The sequence below is a fragment of the Hemitrygon akajei genome, chromosome 27 (assembly GCF_048418815.1).
Source record: "Hemitrygon akajei chromosome 27, sHemAka1.3, whole genome shotgun sequence".
In the NCBI taxonomy this organism is placed as follows: domain Eukaryota; kingdom Metazoa; phylum Chordata; class Chondrichthyes; order Myliobatiformes; family Dasyatidae; genus Hemitrygon; species Hemitrygon akajei.
In genome coordinates, this window is record NC_133150.1 from 32,323,962 (window position 1) to 32,346,952 (window position 22,991).

General features: G+C 44.1%; 1 protein-coding gene across 2 annotated transcripts in view; it reads right to left on the reverse strand.

The window, feature by feature from the left end:
* Positions 1-22,991, reverse strand: part of wnt2bb (wingless-type MMTV integration site family, member 2Bb) — a 103,269-nt gene that overhangs the window by 57,401 nt on the left and 22,877 nt on the right. The window contains exons 1-2 of one of the 2 annotated variants that reach the window (XM_073030581.1): positions 21,327-21,922; positions 2,973-3,193 (exon numbers count right to left, since the gene is read on the reverse strand). In XM_073030581.1, the coding sequence (XP_072886682.1) occupies positions 2,973-3,193; positions 21,327-21,514 (409 nt within the window). In that variant the 5' untranslated portion in view covers positions 21,515-21,922. Of the gene's footprint in view, positions 1-2,972; positions 3,194-21,326; positions 21,923-22,991 lie in introns of those variants that run through there. The other variant, XM_073030583.1, reaches the window with a different exon arrangement.

Consider the following 22,991-nt stretch of genomic DNA (forward strand, 5'->3'; position numbering starts at 1 on the left):
TTCAGCCTGAAACGTTGACTGTTTATTCCTCTCCATAGATGCTGCCTGACCTGCTGAGTTCCTTCAGCAGTTTGTGTGTGTGACAGTCAAAATAACTTTTCATCCATTCTCTTCCCTTTTGTTATCTAGCTTCCTATTAAATACTCTCACATTAATTTCTCAAATACTCACTTTAGCATTATTTCTTTAGTCCCCTTGCTCCACCATTCTCCAGATAAAGAAATTTCCTTTGAAAATAACATTTTAATACTTCCCCGCTGATCATTTGACAAAGTGGAGGTCTTTGCTCTGCTTTCTCAGTTATGAATCAGAAAATTCCACCAAGTTTCTAAAGTGCATATTTAGTATGTGTGCACTTTTCGTGTGCAGGGCGGGGGATTTGGGAGTCGGTGTGCCTGTTCCATTTTCGTTCATTTCTTTGTGTGGGGAGGGGGGTGTTTTGGAGGTTGATGATTGTGCTCCCATTCTTCTCTTTCTTGCTTTGGAGGCTATCTGGAGAAGAAAAGTTTCAGAGTTGTATACGTCGATAATGAATAAAGTGTGTGTGTGTGTGTGTGTGTGTGTGTGTGTGTGTGTGTGTGTGTGTGTGTGTGTGTGTGTGTGTGTGTGTGTGTGTGTGTGTGTGTGTGTGTGAGTGTGTGTGTGTGTGTGTGTGTGTGTGTGTGTGTGTGTGTGTGTGTGTGTGTGTGTGTGTGTGTGTGTGATCTCTTTAATTCACGATGTTATCTTTCCAAAAGTAGTTTCCAGGAACTGGCTTGATGGCGAGTACTAAACACCCAGCGATTTGTCAGGAAAGCTGACATACTGCAGAATGCTGGCTCTTGCTGCCGCACTTAAAATGCACAGACAGCAATTCTAGCCAAGGATCTGTGCAATGTGCCTCTAACTGCAGGAGGTCTGTGGCAGTGTGTGGAATGAACAGCCCCGCAGTTGGTTACAGTCTCTGGGGCTGGCACGGGGTCCAGCCCCTTGGTTACAGGACAAATTCACATTAGAAGATCCGAATAATTTTACTTCGTACATTGACGTAACTTCCTTCACTTCCTCTGGACATGCCATTGTGTTCAAAAATAATGAATTACTTTTGAAGTTCCATCAATTCTTCCTTCACATGACATGGGGAACTTTAAAATTAGACACCCACTTTGATGTAAACTGAGATGTAAAGTAGAGTCACTAATCTTGGTTCTGCTTCTCCTTCTCATAGCATCACTGACATTTTTTTAATGGTAACCAGAATGGTCTTGCTTCTTGATCCATAACTCTGTAACTTCTATCCATTCTACAGAATCTCCCCTCTGGCACCTGTAACCCTCCCAGGAACTTCCTTCCCTACACATCCTGCCCCCTGAGGACATTTGCCTTGTTCCACCAGTTAAGCCTTCATGTAGCTAGGGCCTATGACCTTGATAGTCTCTCTCTGATGCTCTTTTACTCCGAAGTTCGTCTTTGATAGGTAGCTCCAAGCATTCGACGTGGACATCGTACTGCAATCAATTCCTCCTTAGAGATCCAGTCAAACCTTAGCAAATAACTTAATCTCAAGCAACTACTTTGACACAGCTTTTCAAACACCCTCATGCCAATTCCTTTGGTTCAATGTCAGATTCTGCTAACATGAGCAAGCACATTGTAAACTTCATCAGCATTAATATTTTTATTTAAATACTAGCTATTCTGATGCATAACAACATTTTTAATATTGTTATAATTTGCCTCAAAACATTTAGCAGATATGATCTTGATGTAAAGTATTTATTTATATTTTCCTCCAGTTATTCATTTGACAGTTCCAGAGAATAACAAGCTGAGTGATCACAAAGTCAGTTCTGGTAACAGATGAACTCTGTCCTTTCTAAATTAATACCATAGAATGTTTTACATCCACCTGAACACTCAGACTATGGTTTGGTATCGTAAGAAAGCATCTATGATAGAGCAGAGATTCCTTCCTTAATGCTCCAAAGCATTCATGATAATTATATAATTAATGTGTTCCTCAGCTTTGAATGCGCACAATCTAATCATCTTATCATAGAAGACAAATTACTTGAAGCACAAAGAGTAAGACTTCCAAATTCCCAAAAATTTGCAAGTCATTTCCATTGAAACAAGCTGCAGAAAGTTGTAAACTCAGTCAGGCTCCATTAGGGGCACTAACCTCCCCAGCATCCAGGACACCTTCAAAAGGAGATGCCTCAAGCATGCGACGTCCATCATTAAGGACCGACGTCACCCAGGACATGCCCTCGTCTCATTGTTACCATCAGGAATGAGGTACATGTCCCTGAAGGCACGCACTTAATGATTCAGGAATAGCTTCTTCCCCTCTGCTGTCCAATTTCTGAATGGACATTGAATTTGTGAACACTACCTCACTACAAGGGGTATGGGGTGAAGGCAGGGGAGTGGGGATGACTGGAAGAATTGGATCAGCCCATGATTGAATGGCAGAGCAGACTCAACGGCCCGAATGGCCTACTTCTGCTCCTATATCTTATGATCCAATGGATTCCAATGAAGATTGAAGATTTCATCACTAGAATTCCTGCCTCTTAGGCATTTGAAAATTAATGGATATTTTTATCCTTTCATTTTTCTTGACTGACAGACAAATGGCCTTTTAATCCACCGCATACAATTCATATCATGCTCAAAGAAATTAAATAAGCACATTCAGTTTATAAAGCCACTTGATTTTCTTTTGCAGATACTTCAGCATCTTTGAGGCTCCATAAAAATTCTGAGGGTTAGCAGCTACCCTGATTATTAAAACTCTAGTAGAAATTTACAATTGGAACTCATTATCTCTTATTGACACCATTATGTAAATGTGCGTATGAGATCAAATGGGATAAAGCAACACATTAAATTGGCATGTGCATCCCTTTTCAATTCGGCTATGGAGTCCTTCTGTTGTTTCACTTCCTTACCATTTTAAACCAGGAAAGTTTCTTTAAAAAAAAACTTACTACGTAACATTACTTTGCCAAATACAGTGTGGTCCCGGGCCAGGGTGCTACAGTTCCACCTGTGGTGCCGGAATTGGTGCTGACATTCCCGGATCCACTCCTTGGCTCCTTCCCCTATTGACTGCATGATATCGGGATGCTTCTGGCAGAGCTGCCGTTGCTTGTTCACCAGTCCAGGGATGTTGTCACAGATCACACGGGCTCCCAGGGCCCCAATGTACCTGTGGGAGAGATCAGCTCAATCAGATCGCATCCACATAGTAAACTATCACAAATACAGTTTCAAGTAAATTGTTTGGGATCACACAAGCATGAAGTAAGTTCTTTGATCCATCATGTGGATTCCAGAAGCTTAGAAATATTATTAAGTCTGGTCACCCACTATAGGAAGGATGTTAAGGCTTCAGAGAGGGTGCAGAAGAGGTTTACCTGGATGCTGCCTGGTTTAGAGGACATGTGAGGCTGGATAAACTTGGGTTGTTTTCTCTGGATCGTCAGAGGCTAAGAGGAGATCTGATAGAGGTTTACAAGATCATGAGAGGCATCGGTAGAGTAGACAGGGAGTATCTGTTTCCCAGGGTCAAAATATCTAATACCAGAGGGCATACATTGAAGGTGAGAGGGGGTAGGTTCAAAGGGGATGTGAGGGGTAAGTTTTTTACTCAGAGTGGTGGGTGCCTGGAATGCGCTTCCTGGTATAGTGGTAGAGGCTTTTAAGAGGTGTTTGGATAGGCACATAGAGGTAAGGAAGATAGAGGGATATAGTTATGGTGTAGGTAGGAGGGATTATTGTTAATTTGTTTTTGATTTACTTTTTATCTGATTCGGCACAACATTGTGGGCTGAATGGCCTCTTCTGCGCTGTACTGTTCCATGTTCTAGAGTTCTTTTCCCGACGAGAGAGAGAAGTATTACTAATGGAATAAATAATCTCAAACACTTTCCCCTACAAAATGTCTTTTGGTAAGTATTTATTTAGTTCTACTGTGTAACTTTCTACACAATCTAATTTACTTTCGACATGCATTCCAGATCAATCACTCTTCAGTACTTCCCGGGTCCTTCTGTCAAATATCTGACGAGTGAAAGCTCTGATTTGGAAAGGATTCTTCTTATTTCCTCTGTCTAAGTCCTTCACAATTTAGAGTTCCATTTATTTAGTCATTTAATCTTCTGATTAAGGTTTATTTATCACATGTACAGTAGGTGAAAACAGCCAGTGAAATGCTGTCTGCGTGTGGGGCCAGCCCACAAGTGTCACCACACACTCTGGTACCAGCAACGTACATAGCAACAGCAACAAAACAAAACAAGACAGCACGAGGAAAGCAAGTCCCTTTCACACACAAGCAGGTCTCCAAGCCTATGACAGGCCACCTTCAGCCCTCCAGTACTTGGCCCTGTTGGACCTCCAACTCCGGGCTTCCTCCAAAGACTCGCCAATCACTGGCCTGACCTTCAGGCTCAGATTCCTTGCTCTCCGAACACAAGCTTGACCTTTTGAGCTTCAACTTTCAAACTTACATTGTCTTCTGACCCGGTGACTCCTTTGGTCTTCAACATTTAGGCTTCTACATCTGGATTCTCAGTGCTCTGGACTTTGACCTTTGGTTTTGCCCTTGGACCTCACCAGCATCTGGACTAGCCAATCACGGGTTTGACCTTCGGGCCTCGACCTCTTGGCTCCAACCCCGGTGACCTGGAGAATCACTGGCACTTGTAACTCCCACCTGTACCAGGGCTAAACCTTCTTATCAGAAGGTTTACCTTCTGCTAAAATGTTTTTAGTTTCAGGGAGAACTAAACTGTGATAAAACACTTGGTTAAATGTTTATATTCAACAGACAAATAAAGGATGTTGATAATGAAGTAACTGCCCATTACACAGGCAGTTTAGGATGTGGGGGTGGTTAATGCATCTTGACCCATTGATCTCTGCTGTTACCAGGGAACACTTGCCATTTTAAAGTTCTTAAGCTCTTGTTTACTGATTTCTACTTTCATCTCTCATGCCTCCTTTTAGGTAAAAGTTAACAAGCTCTGATTCCTACCCCCCCCCCCCCCCAACCCCTTCCTGCCCCCAGCAGAGGCGATGCAGTATGAGAATGTTATCATGGAGCATTGAATAGTACAGCCCATGAACATGATCTTTACGCCACTATACCTGTGCCAATCACAACACCAATCGATCAAATCCCATCTGTCTGTATCTCTCTATGCTCTGCTGGTTCATATGTCTAAATGCCTCTTACACATAGGAATCACATCTGCTTCTATGTCACCCCTCACAATGCATTCCAGGCAATTATCATTCTCTGTGTAAAAAAACAATGCCTTGCAAACTCCTCCCTTCTCACCTTAGAAGACCCATGCTTTCTGATATTTGACAATTCCATAAAGAAACAACCTATCCTGTTTATGTCCCTCATCATTTTGTATAATTTCTATCAGTTTGCTGCTCAACCCTAACAGCCTTATTTCTTCCTTGCTACCTAATGTGCCGCATCTGATTAAAGCCAATGCTGAGATTAGAAACTAGGACCATTCTTCCAAGCTCCTTGCTCAGGTTCACAATTCAGATACCTTCAGGAAAGATCAATTCTCGTTCGGTGGATGGAGAGCAAGGTGGAAGGAGTCTATGTTAGCCTAGTTCCTCCACTAGCATCAGAACTACCACTTCGATCCCCACAGCTGCACCAGATGCCACGTAACCATCTCTACAGCTTCTGATTCCAACTGTCTTCTGGGTTAAGAAAAAGTCCTTCCTCAGATCCTCTCGAACATTCTCAGCACTTACTCTAAACCCAAGAGCTCCGTCCTTGGCACCTCTGGCAAGGCAAATGTTTCTCACTATCTCATCCTATCCACGTCTCTTGTAATTTTGGAAACAACAAATGCCTCCAAGGATCTACCCGGCCGATCCTGTCTCTCCTCATAAATGAGACTCTCAATTCCAAGCAATACACTGGAGCATCTCCTTTGTACCCCTCCAACAGAATCACACCCCTTCTACAGGAGGGGCAAGGAGTGCACACTGTACTTCAGCTAAAACCCAACTAATAATTTATGTAGCTGTATCACAATCTCCCTGCCCTACTTAATGAAGGCAAACATTCCGCATGCCTCTTTAACTACCTTAGGATCAAAAATTAACTTTATTCCCCATATACATTTCATTTCATGCAGTTCTAGTTGTCCCATTGTAGAAAGGATGTCAAACTTTGGAGAGAATACAGAAGATGTTTTCCAGGACGTTGCCTGGATTAGAGGGCAAGTGCTAAGATGAGAGGTTGGACAAACTTGGGTTGTTTACTCTGGAGTGGTGGAGGCTGAGGGGAGATCTGACAGAGGCTTGTTAGATTGAGAGAGGGATAGATAGAGTCGACAGATAATTTCTTTTTCCCATAATTGAAAGGTCGAATACCAGAGGGCATGTACTTAAGGTGAGAGGGGGTAATTTCCAAGGAGATGTGAGGAGCAAGTTTTTACACAGAGTGGTGGGAGTCTGGGATGGTGGCAGAGGCAGATTTGATAGGGAGTTTTAAGAGACCTGTAGATAGTCTCATGAATGTGAGGGAATTAGAAGGAAATGGACATTGTGTAGGTAGAAAAGATTAGTTTAGTTCAGCACAATATTGTAGGCTGAATGGCCTGTACCTGTGCTGTACTGATCTATGTTCTATGTGTCAGGAATTTGTTATGGTGTGTAGGCATGACATGGAAGAAAAGAAACCAACAATATTCACCAATCATAAAGAATTGAGAATTATATAAAGTTAGAAAATAACATATGGAAATGGAACAAAATGGGCATAAGTACATAAATACCATCATGTACTTAAAATGTAAACAGCTTTATAAAACTGGCTTTAAGTGTTTACAATGCAGTACTGTGACTGAGGTAATAGAGGGGAACGGGGGAGGGGTAGCTGGAATGGTTGATCAGATTAACCGGCTGAGGGAAGAAACGTTTAAGATTGCATGAACTTTTTGTTAGAATAGACCATAGTGCTTTCCAGAAGGGAGCTTTTGGACAAGACAGTTTTGTTGAGTGAGTCGGTTATTTACCTGTGCAGCCTTCAGTAACCATGGATAAGTCCCTCTGTTCCTCAGTACTTCAGGTCCTATAGTTGCTCTCCTTATTAGTCCTCCCAAAACGTATCAGCCCTTATTTTTATGATTACATTTCATCTGCTATTTTTCTGACTATTGTACTAAATGATCCAATGTTGCTCTGTGGTTGAAGAATAGCCTCCCCACTATCAACAATTCTAGCAATAAAAATGCCAAATCTAGTATAATAAATTTTTGAAAATCAAAGGTCATAAACTTCAAATTCACGAAAGATATTAACTTTCCAGGAAGGATAATAAACAGCTCCAGTGCTCAACCTGTCATAATGTCCCAGACTAAAGATGAGATGAAGGAATGAGAATGAACTCAAACCTTTCTCCGACGTTTGGTAACCGCAGTGTAGCGGTTAATGTAATGCTATTACTCTGCTAGCCGTAGGACTGGAGTTCAATTCCTGCTGCTGTCGGTAAGGAGTTTGTACGTTCTCCCAGTGACTGCCTGGGTTTTCTCCAGGCATTCCAGGTTTCCTCCCACATTCCAAAGATGTACAAGTTGTGGGCATGCAATGCCGGAGCTGGAATCGTGGCGGCTCTTGAGGGCCGCCCAGCACAAAGCAAACTGATTTGATTTGATGCAGACCCAGAGACCATAAGATATTGGATCAGAATTAGGCTATTTGGCCCATTGAGTCTGCTCCACTATTTTATCATGGCTGGTCCATTTTTCCTCTCAGTCCCCATATCCAGCCTTCTCCCCACATCCCTTCATGCCCTGTCCAATCAAGAACCTATGAAGCCTTGCCTTAAATATATGCAAAGATTTGGCCAAAAAAACACATTTTACTGTATGTTTGAAAGTACAAGTGATAAATAAAACTAACTTTATGTTAATCTTAAGATTTTGGTCAGTCTTTTCCCTCACAACTATCTTCTCCTTGCTTCCTATGTTTTTATGAGAATCTATCAGTCTCCACTCTGAATATGCTTGAAACAACTGATTATCTCCAGACATTGTGAGCAGTGTATTTCAAAGATTGAGAACACTCTGAATGAAGAAATACTTGCCTTGAAATTCACCCATATTCTGGACCACTAGCCACATCAACAAGCTTTTCTCTTTCTTTGAAGCTCACTGCATCGATAAAAACATTGTGCTGTGCTAAAGCATTTCGAGTTCCCAAAACTACTGTTCACTAATAGCTGGCTTTATCTAACCGCTCCATATGTGGTAGTCCCATTTTCCTTCTTTCTAATATCAGTCAAAATACACCCTGTTACTACTTGATTAGGTCCACCTCCTCGTTAATGCATGCAGCAACTCTATGTATAAAAGCATGCAGACATGGTCAAGAGGTTCATTTGTTGTTTAAACCAAACAGGAGAATGGGGAAGAAATCTGATCTAAGTGATTCTGACTGTGGAATGATTGTTGGTGCCAGATGGGGCAGTTTGAGTATCTCAAAAACTGCTGATCTTCAAGGATTTTCATGCACAATAGACTCTAGAGTTTACAGAGAATGGTGCAAAAAAGAAACATTAAAAAATCCGGTGAGCTGCAGTTCTCTGGGCGAAAATGCCTTGCTAATGAGAGAGGTCAGAAGAGAATGGCCAGACTGGTTCAAAGTGACAGAAAGGTGACAGTAACTCAAATAACCACACTTTACAATGGTGCTGTGCAGAAGAGCATCTCTGAATGCACAACACGTCGAACTTTAAAGTGGATGGGCTACAGCAGCAGAAGACCATGAATATACACCAAGTGGCCACTTTATTGGGTAAAGAAGGTACCTAATAAAGTGGCAACAAAGTGTAGCTTGTAAACCCTAGCCCTTAAGTACAACATGTAATATTCTAAATTGATACCCAGTATAACTGATGCATACAAATTCTAAACAGCAACTGTACCAAGGACAGCATGTAAAATAAGCCTAAATATGGAATGTGTAATATGTTCTCAACATAACAAACCCTCTCATTATGGAAAGGCAGATGTTATGACCATCAGGTACAGGATTAACTCCCTTCCTAAGAATAATTTTAAACATATAATGCATCTTAAATGTTTTTAATAATCCCAACATACAGACTTTAAATGATTCCCCAACAATGGAAGTTCTGACACATGGACATAGCCTTGTAGACTATAACTTATAATAATAGTAAGTTATTATAAATTACTTTGGAGTATGTATTATATTCTGTTTTCATGGTTTATCACACACACACAAACTTAATCAGATAAAGTGAAGATAAAATTAAACTTCCAGAATTGTCATCTCTATTAAAGCAGCTTGAGCATAAATGAAAAGTGTTGAGATTTCTTAACGGTTTGAGAAGGAAGGACTGACAATGCAGCTTAAGGGATCTCCAAGCATTTGACGGTCAGAAACTATCAACAATATCAGAGCCTGGGTTATCTCTGAAATGACCCGAAAGTTAATCACCTATCATGGGTGTAGGTTATATGGATACTGCATTATACACAAACAGAAGGACATCAAGGGCACTTAAGGGCTGTGTCATTGATAATCCTAAACTAGCCTACGAGCAGGAACCCTTGAGGGTTTGAATATATTCTTTAATTAAAAGAATTTTCCTGTTGCTTTAACTATCAGAATCTTGACCATAGTAGCGTTTGGAAAATGAAATAAGGCAATACAGCATAAAGTAAAGCAGATGAAGTCAAACGAACGTGGTAGCTTTGGTGATTATATGCACTTTAAGAAACTTAAGGTGAAGTGCAATAGTAGGTTGATGAAATATGTTAAAACCATAAAACGTAGGATAAGAACTAAGTCATTCAGCCCATTGAGTCTTCTCCTCCATTCCGTTATGGCTGATTTATTATCCTCTCAACCCCATTCTCCTGCCTTAACCCCATAACATTTGATGCCCTGACTAAGCAAGACTCTACCAAACTCTGCTTTAATTATACCCAATGGCTTGGCCTCCACAGCCATTTGTGGCAATGAATTCCTCAAATTCACTACCCTGTGGCTAAATAAATTCATCCTCATCTAAATGGACATCACTATTCTGAGGCTGTGCCCTCTAGTCCCAGACTCCCCCTGCTAAAGGAAGCATCCTTTTCTACATCCACCATCCAGAACTTTGAAAATTGGAAAGGTTTCAAGAAGTTTCCCCTCATTCTTCTAAACTCCAAGCACAGGCCTAGAACCATCACACACTCCTGAAATGTTAACCCTTTCATTCCCCAGATCATCCTTGTGAACTTCCTCTGGACACTCAAATGCCAACAAATCTTTTCTCAAATAAGAGCCCAAAATTGCTCACAAAAATTCAAGTCTGGTCTGACCAATGCCTTATAAAGTCTCAGCATTACATCCTGGCTTTCATATTCTAGCCCCCCCAAAATAAATGCTAACATTGCATTTGCCTTCCTTACCACTGACTCCACCCTGCAAGGGCCTGACAAAACAATGCAGCGGAGATGATTTAGTGGTGAGTGATAATGTCATTAATAAACTGAAACATAAGAAGCCAAAAGGGGCCCCAAAATACTTAGTGCAACAAGGTAAATGAAGTCTAAGAGCAACTGATTGAAGCTGGCTGGTTCAAGTGAGTGAACAAGGGTTGTGGATGAGAGCTGGGTTTAAATAGGCTGCAGGTAATGACTTGGAAATGAGTGGCAGGTAATTCTTGCTAGCTGGGTGGCGGCATAGAGGTGCCTGGCAGGAACCCATTTAGGGATTCCTGGCCAAGGACTCTCAAGTCTGTTTGCATCTCTGATTTTTAAAAAATTTTCTCCCCATTTAGAAAATAGTCTATGCCTTTATTCCTTCTAACAAAGTGCCTTTCTATACACTTCCCCACACTTTAGTCCATCTGCCACTTTTTTGCCCATCCTTCCAATCTGTCTAAGTCCTTCCGCAGACTCCCTGAGTCCTCAACACTACCTACCCCTCCACCTATCTTCGTATAATCAGCAAACTTAGTCTCAAAGCCATCAAGTCCATCATCCAAATCATTGGCATAAAACATAAAAAGAAATTGTCTCACAACCAGAAAAAGCTCCCTTTATTTCCACTTTCTACCTCCTGTCAGTCAGCCTATCTTCTCTCCATGTTAGTATCTTTCCTGTAACACCACAGACTCTTATCTTGTTATGAGTGGCACCTTGTCTATCCTGCTTATTATTTCCTTAAGGAATTCCAACAGATTTGTCAAGCAAAATTTCCTCTGAAAGAAGCCATGCTGATTTTGGCCTAATTTATCATGTGGCTCCAAGTACCCTGAAACTTTATCCTTAACAATGGACCACAACATCTTTCCAACCATGGAGCTTAGACTAACTGGCCTATAATTTCCTTCCTTCTGCCTCCCTCCCTTCTTAAAGAGTGGAGTGATATTTACAATTTTCCATTCCCCAGGAACTATTCCTGAATCTGGTGATTCTTGAAAGATCTTTATTAATGCCTCCATAATCTCTTCAGCTACCTATTTCAGAATCCTGGGGTGTAGTCCAGCTGGTCCAGGTGGCATATTTATCTTCAAGAAGGCAACGGTAACTGAAATAACCACTTGTTATGTAACACTGTCGCAATCGGCTGGTGTACATCTAGGGGAAAATTTGTCCACCCGCCAAACCACGCCTCCCGTATACGTCCACCCGCCAAACCGCGCCTCCCGTAACTCGCACACACAATATCAAACTGCACACCATGTACGTTTACAGAATACACTTTATAAATCTTACTAGAACTAAGTGATTAATAGTGATACAATATATATATGGAAGAAAAGAAAGAAAAGGCGCCAGAACTTATCAGGGTTCAGTCAATTAGTGCACATCGTTGGAGCTCAACCATCGAAGTCTTCGGTCCAATGCTTCTTGCAAAACACAAAACCCAACCCAGGTGCAGAAAGCAGTGATGTAACTTCCCAGGGTGGTAGAGATCACACTTGGTTCTCCCGGCGCTGCATATGTCAATCGCTCCGGGGGGGGTGCCTACTTCTCTGAGACCTCTATACCTCCTCTGCCGACCCTTCCAGCTCAGACACCACGAAGGACACCCCGGGTCTACCTGTCGGACCCTCATCCTCTCCCTCACTGGGATCCCTCTTCATCTGGGAGCCCTCTGTCTCGTGTTCGGGTTCCACCCTCTCTCCCCCCAATGCCGGCTGTATCTCAGTCTGCCCCTCCTCAGTCTGCCCCTCAACACCCTCCCTCCTCTCACCTAACTCAGTGGGGGAAGGGCCAGGAGCCTCTTCTTCTGGTACTGGGGAATTAGCGAATGGAAACAGGTGCCACACATCTGATCATCGTCGTCTGAAGCAGTATCCCTTTCCGGGGTGAGGACCCGTCCCGTCTCTTCCGCAGTGGGCTCTCCCCTCGCCCCGTGCCCTCACAGAGTCCTCGTACTAGGCGTAACCTCCCACTCGGGCTCTTTATCCACCTGCACTTGTTGACCCAGGGGCAACAGGTGGTTCTGATGGAGTACCTTGACAGGCCCCTTCCCATCCTCGGGTTTCACTCGGTAAACAGGTAGATTCGGCATCTGGCTCTCTATTACATAGGGGGTGGCCGCCCATCGATCCGCCAACTTGTGCTTACCAGGGAGTCCTAAACTCCGTATAAGGACCCGGTCTCCCGGCAATAGTTGAGCGAACTTCACTTTCTGATCATACCTCCTCTTATTCCTCTGATTCTGCTTGGTGGCCGCCGCCTAGGCCAACTCGTACGCCCTTTTCAACTCTCTCCTCATATCGGACACATACTTCAGATTTGGCTTCGAAGGTAATTCACCCACCTCAGTCCCAAAACACAAGTCAATGGGCAACCTCACTTCTCGCCCGAACATCAGATAATAAGGCGAGTACCCTGTAGCGTCATTGCGAGTACAATTGTAACAGTGAACCAATTGCCCGATGTGCCGACTCCACTTACTTTTCTGACCAATCTCCAGAGTTCCGAGCATATCCAACAGGGTCCGGTTAAACCTCTCGGGCTGAGGATCACCCTGCCAGTGATAAGGTGTGGTCCTGGATTTTGCAACCCCAAGCATACCCAGTAATTCATGGATAAGCCGGCTCTCGAAGTCCCGTCCCTGATCACTATGGATTCGCCTGGGAAGGCCAAAATGAACAAAATACTTCTCCCATAACACCTTCGCCACGGTAGTCACTTTCTTATCCTTAGTGGGAAATGCCTGAGCATATTGAGTGTAGTGATCAGTGATGACTAAGACATTCGCGGTGTTGGTGGTGTCTGGCTCAATAGACAGGAAATCCATACACACCAGGTCCAGGGGTCCCGCACTCTGCAAGAGTGACAAAGGAGCCGTCGGCGCAGGCAGGGTCTTCCTCCTGATACAACGACTGCACTTCTTACAGCATTCTTCAACCTCCCCCCTCATCCGGGGCCAGTAGAACCGGTCGTTGAGTAACCCATAGGTCTTTTCCACCCCCAAGTGCCCGGAATCATCATGCAGTGCCTGGAGCACAGTCTTCCGACATTTCTCAGGCATGACCAGCTGCCAACGCCGGGGGTGGTCCGGGGGTGACGTGACCCGGTACAAGACTTGGTTCTTCAACTTTAACCGAGGCCATTCCTTTAATAACGGAGGCACTGAAGCGTGTTTTGTCTTCTCTGTCCACGCCACATCCCCGTTCTCCACCGCCCACCACACAGTGCCAATACTCGGATCATTTCACTGAGCAGCTGCCACTTCCCCCGGACTTAGTTTCGGCAACTGTTTAGTCTTCAGTGCAGTCAGGTCACAGTAAACCAGGGGCAGGGCGTCATCAGAAGCCCCCAATGGGTCCACTGCTCACTCCGGCCTCCCCTTTTCCTTGGCCTTCACGGTGATAGCAAACTGACACATGGTTTTCACTCCAAGGGCAGGAATGCTCTCCCACTCCTTGTCTGTCTCCGGTTCCCCTTGCTTCCGCCATGAAAAAGCATCCGCATCGACATTCCTGCTTCCTGGCCAGTACTTCAGGCTGAAATCATATACTGACAAAGCTGCCAACCACCAATGGCCTGTGGTATCCAGTTTCGCTGAAGTCAGGATATAAGTGAGAGGATTGTTATCTGTTCTCACCTCAAACTTGGCCCCATATAGATAGCCGCTCAACTTGTCCACCACCGCCCATTTCAGTGCCAGGAACTCCAACTTGTGAGTGGGATAGTTTCTCTCAGATGGCGACAAGCTTCAGCTGACAAACGCCACTGGTCTCAATTCATTGCCCTGTTCCTGGTACAGGACAGCCCCTAGACCCTCTTGGCTGGCATCAATGTGCAGCATATACAGCTTCTGGGGATCAGCAAAAGCCAACACCGGGGCCTGGGTCAGCGCTCTTTCCAGAGATTGGAACGCTTCCTCACATTGATCATCCCATCTCAATCCAAAAGAGTCTGCCGGGTTCCAGTATCCTCCTGCGTCTTGCCCCCGGTCCCCCTTCCTTTTCTTTCCCACAGGTGGATAGCCACACAATAGCTGGGTCAACGGGTGACTCATTTTAGCGTATCCTTTCACGAATCGCCGGTAACACCCACAGAACCCCAAAAACCTTCTGGGGTCTCGGCTAGGTGGTCACTGTGTCTATCTTAGCCGGATCAGTAGCCACTCCTTCTCGCAAAATTATGTGGCCAACATAGCTGACCGACGGCTTACAGAACTGGCATTTGTCCAGGGAAAGTTTCAACCCTTCCTCCTTAAGCCGGCTGAACACCTTCAACAGCCTCTCCTCATGTTCCTCCAAAGTACCTCCAAAGTAGATCCAAACACTATCAGATCATCCAGATACACCAACACCTTGAGCAGGTTCATATCCCCCACAGTCCTCTCCATGAGCCTCTGGAAGGTGGCTGGGGCCCCCGATATGCCTTGGGGCATTCGTTCGAACTGAAAGAACCCCAGTGGGCATATAAAGGTCGTCTTCTCTTCATCGGCCTCACTCATCGGGATCTGGTAATATCCACTCCTCAAGTCCAGCACACTAAACCACTTCGCTCCAGTCAGACAGGCCAGCACGTCCTTGACCTTCGGGACGGTATACTGGTCAGGGACAGTGCGCCGGTTCAAAGTCCTATAGTCCACACACATGCGTACCCGTCTGTTCTTCTTCCAGGCCACTACTATTGGGGATGCATAGGGGCTTTGGGACTCAGTGATGATTCCAGCTTCCTTCAACGTGCACAAGTGCTGCCGCACGTCTTCCACATGTGCAGGGGCAAGTCGCCGTGACCTCTCTCTGAACAGGGTGTCCTCAGTCACTCGGATGGTATGGCGAGTGCTCTTGGAGCAACCCACTCGCCAAGAGAAAAAACATCTTCCAGCTTCAACATCTTCTCCCACCAGCCCGCGTTTCCACTCCGGCGGCAAAGGAGATTCCCCAAAGTTAAAGGCCTCAGTGATTAGCTTTCCAATTGTTTTCCAATCCTTCCCCCTTAGTGGGCCTCACAGGGGCGATGGATATTACCATTACCGGGAACAAATGTGCCAACGGCATCCCTCTCTTAAAGGCGATTTCTGACACTCACGGCTATCTGCCTCGCATGTACCACCGCTGGCCTCTGCACTTTGGGCCTCACCAGCACCCTCACCAGAAATCGTGTCTCCCCCTCGAGATCTTCCGGGGCGTCTACTAACAGGGCACTCCGGGGAATCTGGGGGTCCCCATCACTAGTGCCACCTCCCCTGGCCGTATCACTTTAGGCCTCACCTGAGTACACCACACCGTCCCTCGTTTGCACTCAGGATCCAGCCCTTGGGTGTCACCCACTTCTTTGAACACTACTCAAAACACTGGGTGTACTGAGAGGGTCTACCCCGCCTTCTCCTTACAGGCTCCCAGGAGCCATCGCACAAGAGGGGAGTTAGTCCCCACCAGAAGGGCAGCGCCAGCCGTTTCCACCGGGTCCGGACAAACCAACACCAACGTCTCAATGGCTTCAGACACTCCCACATCGCCCTCCAAGAACTCCAATCTCACTGACAGGTACCCATCGTACGGATAATCACACTCGCTCACACCCCAAATCTCCAGTGCCTCAAATGGGGTTACGGGCAAGTGCTTTAGATATTTGTTGTAGAATGACCGGTACAATAAGGAACCTGCGATCCTGTGTCGAGGATGGCTTTTGCATAAACTCCCTCTATCCGTAGGCACACGCTGGAACGGGGTCCCCCAGCCCAGCCAATATAAAGGCTGGTCCCCTGGCTGATTTCTGGGAACGTGTTCCTCCAAAGACTCCAGTCCGTTCCCTCACTGAGTCTCTCCTAAGTTTTCCGACACCTCTCCCTTCTTAGTCACCTGGGGGCTTGCCCTCCACAGGATGCCTTGTCTCTCACAATCCCACCGAAAGTGTCCCTCTTCCCCACAGCTGTAGCACACCCCTGGCTGCTCACATTCCCACTGGAAATGGCCCTTTCCCATAGTTATAGCACACGCTACCCGCAGCCCCCCCTCTCCCGGGACACCTGCCACTCCCAGCCCACTGCGTGGGTCGTCCCCTGAAGAGGGTACTCTCCCTGTCTATCCCCTCAAATGGGGGGGTCCCTACTCCCCTGGGACCCCTTGGGTTTCTCGGTCCTCAACCCAGCCATCACTTTCTGTACTGCTGAGGATCACTCCCCGTGGCCCGAGCCCCTTTTTCGGCCCACACCTCCCACACCTCTCTAATCAGCTGCCTGAATGATGGAGGGGGGCTCTTTTTATAGGACTGCTGGAGACTCCACGTCACCTTGTCCTCCTCCAGGGAACTACTAAATATCTGACTCATCCTCACTCTCGCCATTTTATCTGCCTTCACTACTCCCTGGCACCGCAACCCAGTAAGCATTCTCTCCAGCCAAAATATGTATTCTAAGAGCTCTTCCCCCCTCCCTTGCTCCTTTTTTTATATAAATTTTTTTCATTGAATTTTCAAATAGATTACAGAAAGAAAAAAAATTATCAACCCTTCCCCCCTCCCCTTAACCCCTCCCCCCTAACATATCCCTATAGAAAAAAAAAGAAGAAAAAAGAAAGAAAGAAAGAATGCTTGGATATCGGAAGATCCCCACATGCTCCATGGAATTCATAATAGCTTTAATATGTATATTTATTTCTTTCCCCAGATAACCAATAATTTTATCTTCGGAGCACCTATATATTTAATCCTATCTTTTGTAAATAAGGGCACCAAATTTTCAGAAATATTTCATATTTATCTCTTAAATTATAAGTAATTTTTTCAAGTGAAATGCAGCTAAAAATTTCATTCTTCCAACAATCTATACTTAAGTATGAATCCGATTTCCAAGTAACTGCAATAGCCTTTCTGGCTACTGCCAATGCAATTTTTATGAATTCTTTCTGATATTTATTCAAATTGGATTTCGATTTTATCCCTTCAATATCGCCTAGTAAAAATAATGTTGATTATGTGGAAGTGGTATTCCAATAATTTGTTCCAGTAAAACTCTTAAATTTGTCCAAAAAGATTGAATTTTAAAACAAGACCAAGTAGAGTGTAAAAAAGTACCAATTTCTTGATTACATTGGAAGCATTGATCAGATAAATTTGGGTTTAATTTATTTATTTTTTGTGGTGTAATATATAATTGATGTAAAAAATTATATTGCACTAGTCTTAGCCAGACATTTGTTGGATTTGTCATACTGTCAAGACATAGTCTTGACCAATTTGTTTCTTCAATTTTAATATTCAAATCAGTTTCCCATTTTTGTCTTGGCTTATGAATTCCTTGTTTAATTGCCTGCTTTTGAATCAAACTATACATACAAGAAATAAATTTTTAAATTTTTCCTTTTTGAATTAAAATTTCTATTTCATTAGGTTTTGGCAATAACATTGTTTGACCCACCTCCCTTGCTCCTTGTGGTGAAACTCTGCTAAAAGCAGCCAGGGATCCCCGGACATCCCAAAAGCTCCCTCCAAAGCTTCTAAATACTCCGCCAATAAAGCCAAGGGCTGTTCAGCTTTCAGCTCCCGGACTACTCTGGCTGCCGCGCCCCTCAAACTTCCCATCAATCACTGTCTCTTTTCCTTATCTGAGACTGGCCACGACTCTAACAACAGGGACATGTTTTCGATCCAGGTATCATAGCCAACCTCCCCGTCTGGAGTAGGAGTGGCTCCGGAGAAAGCCCCCAGCTTCGGCCGTGGCCTCTCGGCCACTCCCACCAGGGAGTTAAGGGCGGCGGCCAGCTCAGAGGCCTCCCCTCTAGCTAGGGGGTGGGGCCTGGCCAAGCCTTCCCACTCCGACCCCCCCTTACTGGTTACTGGCACCTCCCCTGGGGTCACATCTAGCTCCTCCTCCGGTGTCTCCTCACCTTTGTCCTCTGGAAGGGTGTGGAGGCCCCACGGCCTCGCCTCCCCCAGGATGCTGACTGTCACTGGCAGGTCCAACGTCATGACGTCAGCACTCATATGAACCAACACCCAGCTAGTCTCCACCTCTTTACTGCACCTTCTAGCCACCAGTTCTATCTGCCCCATACCTTTGACCAAACTCAACCCCCGCACTAATGCACCTTCCGAAATGCAGAAATCCACCCCGCTTAACACACATGCATAATTCACCGGTACGTTCTCTAACTAACACCAGTTCACAATCTTATCTCGTTCCATCTCTGCACTAGTAAACATGCACAATTTACACAGCTCAATGAAAATTCAATCCCGGATGAGCCCCCACAAATGTAACGCTCATGCAATCGACTGGTGTATGTCTAGGGGAAAATTTATCCACCCGCCAAATCGCGCCTCCCGTATATATGAATGCTGTGAAATGCACACTAATACAAACTCGCACACACAATATCAAACTGAACACCATGTACATTTGCAGAATACACTTTATAAATCTTACTAGAACTAAGTTATTAATAGCAATAAAATATATGTGAAAGAAAAGGTGCCAGAATTTATCAGGGTTCAGTCAATTAGTGCACAATCGTTGGAGCTCAACCATCTAAGTCTTCGGTCCACTATTCGATCTTCTCCGATCTCCATGACCCACGTGCCTAGGACCACCCTCGGTGATCAACCAGAGTGCCTCCAGCACCGTCCACCTTCCTCGCAATCTCCTCTCCAACTCCTCAAAAATCCGCAAAACTACAGCTCACCCACAAGAAAGAATAACATCTATCCCCATTGGTTAACAAATGAATACAATTCTCATTATCAGTAATCATAACCCAAACAAGCTGCGAGAGAAAGCACTCTCTCACCAGTTACCATAACAAAGAAGTATCCCTACTTTTACTTAACAAAGAAGCCATTTTGATTAACATATGCAGTAACATAAGAAACCCTTTACAGTTACCATAGTGGTGTGCGGAAGAGCATCTCTGAATGCACAGCATGTTGAACCCTGAAGTGGCTGGGATACAGCAGCAGAAGACCATGAACGTACACTCGCTGGCCACTTTGTTAAGTACATGAGTTATTTAATAAATTGGCCACTGAATGTATTCGTGGATGGACTTTTGCATGCTGGGAGTCATCAGGAATAAGGAGCACGAGAGTGTTCCTGTGAGTCAGAGAGGAGGAGGAATCTCTACAGCCTGGTGCTATTGGAACAGTTGAGGGGAGAGGGTCCAACCAAGAAAAATGCTAAAACAATCAAATTCAAAGTAAAGAAAAAAGTGTTGGAAATGAAAGATCTCTCTCGAGGAGCAAGTGTGGAATGGAAGTCCACTTACTGGGTGAACAGTGTACACTCTAATTTATGCAAGTGAGGGAATCATTGGGGGCCACAAATTGTGGGCTACAGACTTAAACACAAGAGATTCTGCAGATGCTGGAAATCCAGAGCAACACATACAAAATGTTGGAGGAACTCAGCAGGTCAGGCAGCGTCTATGGAGAGTGAGAAAGAGTTGATGTTTCAGGCCAAAACGTTGCCTGTATTTTTTTTTTGTCTCCGTAGAGTTCTTCCAGAACTTTGTGTGGGTTTTAACCTTATTACCATAGCTCTCTCCCAAAGCCCAACAGTACAGACATGCTGCCACAAACAGCAATATGAAAATAATCATCCAATCAAATTTAAAGAATGCCGGGTGAGGATATTGGGAAGGAATCTATAGGAAATATTGGGCAAGAATCTATAGGAAATTACCTGTGCTTCTTCAAAACAGAGCTCTTTTATGTAGAGGGCAAATGGATTTACATTTTACAACGCATTAGATAGACAGCACCTCTAACAGAAGAGCTCTCCCTCAGAATGGCACTGGGCATATCAACACAGCTGATGCAGTCGAGTCTCAGTAGTGCCACTTGAACCCATGACCCGATTCAGAGGCAAGCGTGCTACTGACTAAACCATGAAAAAAAAAGCTCAGGAGGATGAGGAGAATCAGGCACCGTGTCCCCAGTCAAAGATTGGCTATTTATGGTTTTGTCCTGAGATGTCACTGGGCTGAGCACAGTGGACAGAGGATCAAAATATTTTTGAACAATGAGTTGGAAACATTATAGAGAATCACCTGAGTTAACAGCATGAGGTCAGGCCAATTGGTTCAGTCTAAATCAGGATCAAAATTATTGTCACTGACTTACTTTGTTAAATTTGCTTTTTGTGGCAGCAGTGCAGTGCAGGCCTAACAAATAACAATAAAATTAATTAATTAATTGGATAAATGAATAAATAGATGGATTGATGAATAGATAATAAATATATAAACAGATAAACAAACAAACAATAAATAAATAAATAAAGAGAACAAAAGAGACAGTGAGGTAGTGTTTATGAGTTCATGGATCAGAGTGGAAGAGAATCAATTATTCTATTTAAACTTTGTATGAAAGAACTTTCCGCACTTCAACAAATCATCATCATCAGTTCCTTTCTCTTTACATATCTGACTTCCCCGTAAAGGTAATGCACCACAACTCCTTACTGGCAAGTTTTATGTCTTTGACCAAAAATTTGGTAAGGATGTTATTTTAGAATTCTGCATTGGTTTCATCAGTGAAAAGCTTGTTGTAATCACAATTTCTTGCGGTGCTCTTCTCCACAAACGCAAACATCTCCATGTCTGCTCTGTCGAGACCTTTCATAAATTTTAAAGAACTCTGTCAGGTCACAGTCAAGACAAGTCTTAAGCCATTCAGTCTTTATAGGTAAAACTTCTCTGTCTGGGATCAGCCATTCAGATCTCTTTGGCATCTTTACTCGTGCCTCGAAGTAGTTTTAATAATGCAGAGATCATTTTACAGTAATAGGAATGTCTACCTGTAAACCTGTCAACTTAAAAAAAAAGTGAAAGAGGACTCTGTTGATGAATTTGAATGAATTAGACTTACCACCAGGAAGAGTCCACTCGTGGTGTCAATGTGAGTAGTATTAATATAAAGGCAAGATAAAGTCTGGAGCAGGTTTTAGTCCCATTGCTGCCGGTTGTCCTGTTAATCTGTTTTATACCTTCCGTGCCTGAGATATGGGATGCTTTACAGTACAGTCCAGACTCTTCAGCTCTGCCCAGCCCGGACATTGTGTTTTAAAAAATTGAAAGGCAGTCTTGCAGAAAATTGACAAGGTTTGTGCGCAGACAATACTTCCACAGTGTCTTCTAGTTGTCAATGGTCATGTTTTTGTCTAGCATCTTAAATCCATCTTCCAATTTGGCTGCGTTTTCATCCTGAACCGTGTCATCTCAAATTAATCTGTAAATTCCCTTTGTAAAGTCAAAGCTGAGACGGGTGATGGTTGGTTTTAACTGAAAGCTTTCTCCTTTGCTCTCTGCCACTCTCCTCTCTCTTTCTCTCTTTGCGCTCTTGCTGTCTGGGGACTGGGAGCACCTCGATCAGGTCTGCTGTGGAGTAACCGTCTCCGTTGCTCTCCTATTGGATCAAGCCAATAACAGTGCTGTGAGACAGAGGAGTCCTGGCACTCTCGGTTGTCGACTGGTTATTCACTTACTGACACCAGGGCTCAACTGCAGCTTCCAAAAGGCACCACATCCCCACCTGCTGGAGCAGAATCACACACGCTCTCTCTGTCACACACACACACACACACACACACACACACACACACATACACACACTCGTACACACACACACACACACATACACACACTCGTACACACACACACACACACACACACACACACACAAACTCACACATTCACAGACACACTCACGCATACACACACACAGATGCACAGACACACACAAACTCACGCATACACATACACAGATGCATAGCCACACACTCACACACATGCACATAAATATGCACACACACATGTGCGCATGCATGCACTCACAAGCTCATGCACGCATGACCACATGCACACACATACACACACAACATGCATACATACAAGGGACAGAGGTATACATAACATACTTGCACACACACACACACACACAGAGATACAAAAGCACACATACACTTTCCTACAGACAAGCACTCACATTCACACTCCCTCATACTTTCCCCTCACACAGCCATACACAGATGCTACACACAAGCATACAGACACACACACAAGTTCAGGAGATGTACAAAGGCTTATAGTAATCAAATACCAACTAGTAAACTGCCAAACCTGGGTCATATGACCCATTGATTTTTGTCTACTATATGATTACAAACATTACTTGTTAAAGTTGCTAACCAACAATGTGGCATTAATTTTTTAAAATTCCATACATTTAAAAGTCTTACATTTAATATCAGATGACCTCAGGATGTCACGAAGTGTTTTACAGACTAATGAAGTACTTCTAAACTACATTATAATAAACATGACACACAATTTGGGACTACGGGTTCCCAAAAGTAAGCACAATCTGGTTACTGGTCTGTTTTTGTTTAGTGACATTGGCTGAGGGATAACTATCATCCAGGATACAGGGGAATTCCTCTGTTCTCCTTCGAAACAGTGACATGGGATTCTTCCCATCCAAAGAAGGCGGCAGACACCTGCTTAGAAATTCCGTCACAGAGCGCTGTTTTATCAG